The sequence below is a fragment of the Plasmodium reichenowi genome, chromosome 9, assembly GCF_001601855.1.
Source record: "Plasmodium reichenowi strain SY57 chromosome 9, whole genome shotgun sequence".
In the NCBI taxonomy this organism is placed as follows: domain Eukaryota; phylum Apicomplexa; class Aconoidasida; order Haemosporida; family Plasmodiidae; genus Plasmodium; species Plasmodium reichenowi.
Window position 1 is genome coordinate 512382 of NC_033654.1, and position 2533 is coordinate 514914.

At 22.1% G+C, this 2533-nt stretch overlaps 1 protein-coding gene across 1 annotated transcript; it reads left to right on the forward strand.

Moving 5' to 3' along the window:
* Positions 1-215: 215 nt before the first annotated feature.
* Positions 216-2159, forward strand: PRSY57_0911700 (hypothetical protein; the record flags this gene model as incomplete). The annotated part of the gene is made up of 1 exon (XM_012907357.2): positions 216-2159. One exon carries the CDS (start codon positions 216-218, stop codon positions 2157-2159), a length of 1944 nt encoding a protein of 647 aa, XP_012762811.2.
* Between the last annotated feature and the right edge of the window lie 374 nt (positions 2160-2533).

The window sequence follows — 2533 nt, forward strand, 5'->3', positions numbered from 1 at the left end:
ATTTTTATTTAAATAAATAAATAATAAACAAACAAACAAACAAATAAAAAAATACATATATAAAGATATATATATATATATATATATTCATATTTTAATACCTTTGGGTAATTATTCATTTTGCATTTTTTTTTTTTTTTTTTTTTTTTTTTTGTAAAATTTTCCTTTTTTAATTTTATACTTTTTACTTTTTATTTCTTTAAAATGATGAAAATATGATATATTGGAAGTTACTTCTTTTGTTTGGTACAATTTTGATTTTCCTTAATAAGAAAAATAATGTAAAAAACATAAAACTCATAGAAAAAAAAAAAAAAAATCTTTATGATCATCAATTTGACCAAATAGGATGTGTAAAAACGGGAAAGAGGAAATGTCCCTCCTTATATCTTTTTAAAAATGTAAATAGGTATAATAAGATAAATAAAAGAAAAGAAAACAAATTATTTTTCGACAGAAATGGTATAAATGTACCTGAAGATGTTGCGATGTTTGGAAAAACAAATGTTTATTATATAAGAGAAAGTATATATGATAAAAATAAGAATAATTTAATACCTAACGAAGTGGAATCGGAATATATAGAAGAATTAGATAACCATAATGATAAGAACAATGTGGATAATATGAACCATGGGGATAATATAAACCATGGGGATAATATAAACCGTGGGGATAATATAAACCATGGGGATAATATAAACCATGGGGATAATATAAACCGTGGGGATAATATAAACCATGGGGATAATATAAACCGTGGGGATAATATAAACCGTGGGGATAATATAAACCATGGGGATAATTTATCAGGTCATGTAAAATCTGAACATATAAATACGAATAAAGCATCCGCCCCAACGTCTAGCCATAATAATACAACAGAAAAAGAAGGAACACAAGAGGACAGTATTTTTACATATATAAACAAAGATAGAGATTATGTTACCCAAGTAGGCAATTCGCCAAGTATAAATATATATGAAAGAACCTATAAAGCGGATAGTAAATATTTGTATAAACAGTTTGAAAATGTGAATGAAGTAAATTTACAATTATTGAAAAATGTAAAAAGTATTGATGAAAAAGAAAAGTTGATAAATAAGAAAGTTATGGAAAAAGTAAAAGAAGATATCAAAAGATTTCAAGAATGTGATGAAATTATGGATATTAAAGGTAGAATTATAAAACCAAATATTGATTTAAAACATAAAGTCAAAGAGGATTCATCCAAAAACAATACAAATACACATGATGATATGGATGAAGAAGAAAAAAATGAAGTAATTAAAAAGTTATATATGATTGAAAAAAAAACAGAGAAATATCTAGAAGAAAATATTTATTTTGTTATTCAATCTTGGCTACCTGATATTAGAATTGATGATACACTTATACTAATAGATAATATTGAAAAAAGTTATAATGAATTTGATATGTCCAAATATTATGATCAATTTAATGAAGCCAAAAAAAAAGACTTCTATTATGATTTATCGAATTTTGAAATTGAAAATATTCCACAAAATATTAATGATGATACAGAAATAGAATGTGAACATATCAATTCGTATAATAATACATACAATAAATTAAATAATTATAATTTAAAAAAATATTCCTATACATATACAACCAATGAAAATGCAGATACCAAGTTTAATAAAAATGAACCCATGCCACCAATAGTTTTAATTAATACGAAAAAAAATTTAATGGTACAACAATGGGAATCCAAAAATTTTAAAAATAGACATAAAAGAAATAAATCACACGAATTCACAAGGATACAAAGAGCCTTTAGACCATTTTCATATGTAGATTTAAGTGATATTACATGTATTTACAAAAATAATTTTCTTCAATTAAAAATGAAATTATCACACAGAAAATATAAAAATGATATATATCCCTTTTTCATACCTATTAATAATACTAAAGAAGATTTAATTGATTTCAATGGATATAAAAGGAGCGGGGATTATGCTTGGTCTTTTTTCTGGCATCATTTTAATTATGACAAAGATACAGATTATAACTTTTTAAACAGAAACATCAAATTGAATATAACCGAAACCAAATTTGAAGACGTTAACAAGAAGAAGGCAAAGAAAATAATGAAAAAAATTCTAGAACAAACAAAAGGAAAGAAAAGATAAAAGAAAAATATATCTATAAAAGCCTTCCCACTTTTTTTGTCAAATCGAAAATGTATATATATAAATATATACATATATATATATATATATATATATATATATATATATTATTTTTATTTATATATCAAATTTTATTTTCTTCTTTTTTTTATAATATCTCAAACATTTTTAAGAACACTCCATAAATAAATAAATATATATATATATATATATATATGTATGTTTTATTATGGAATATAAATATAAGATTTATATAAACTTATATTCTTTTTATATATATTAACATTTTATCCTTTTCTTTTTTTTTTTATTTAAGCCTAATAAAAAGTTACCTGTCACGTTCATGTTGTTGAGTTTTTTTTTTTTTTTTTTTT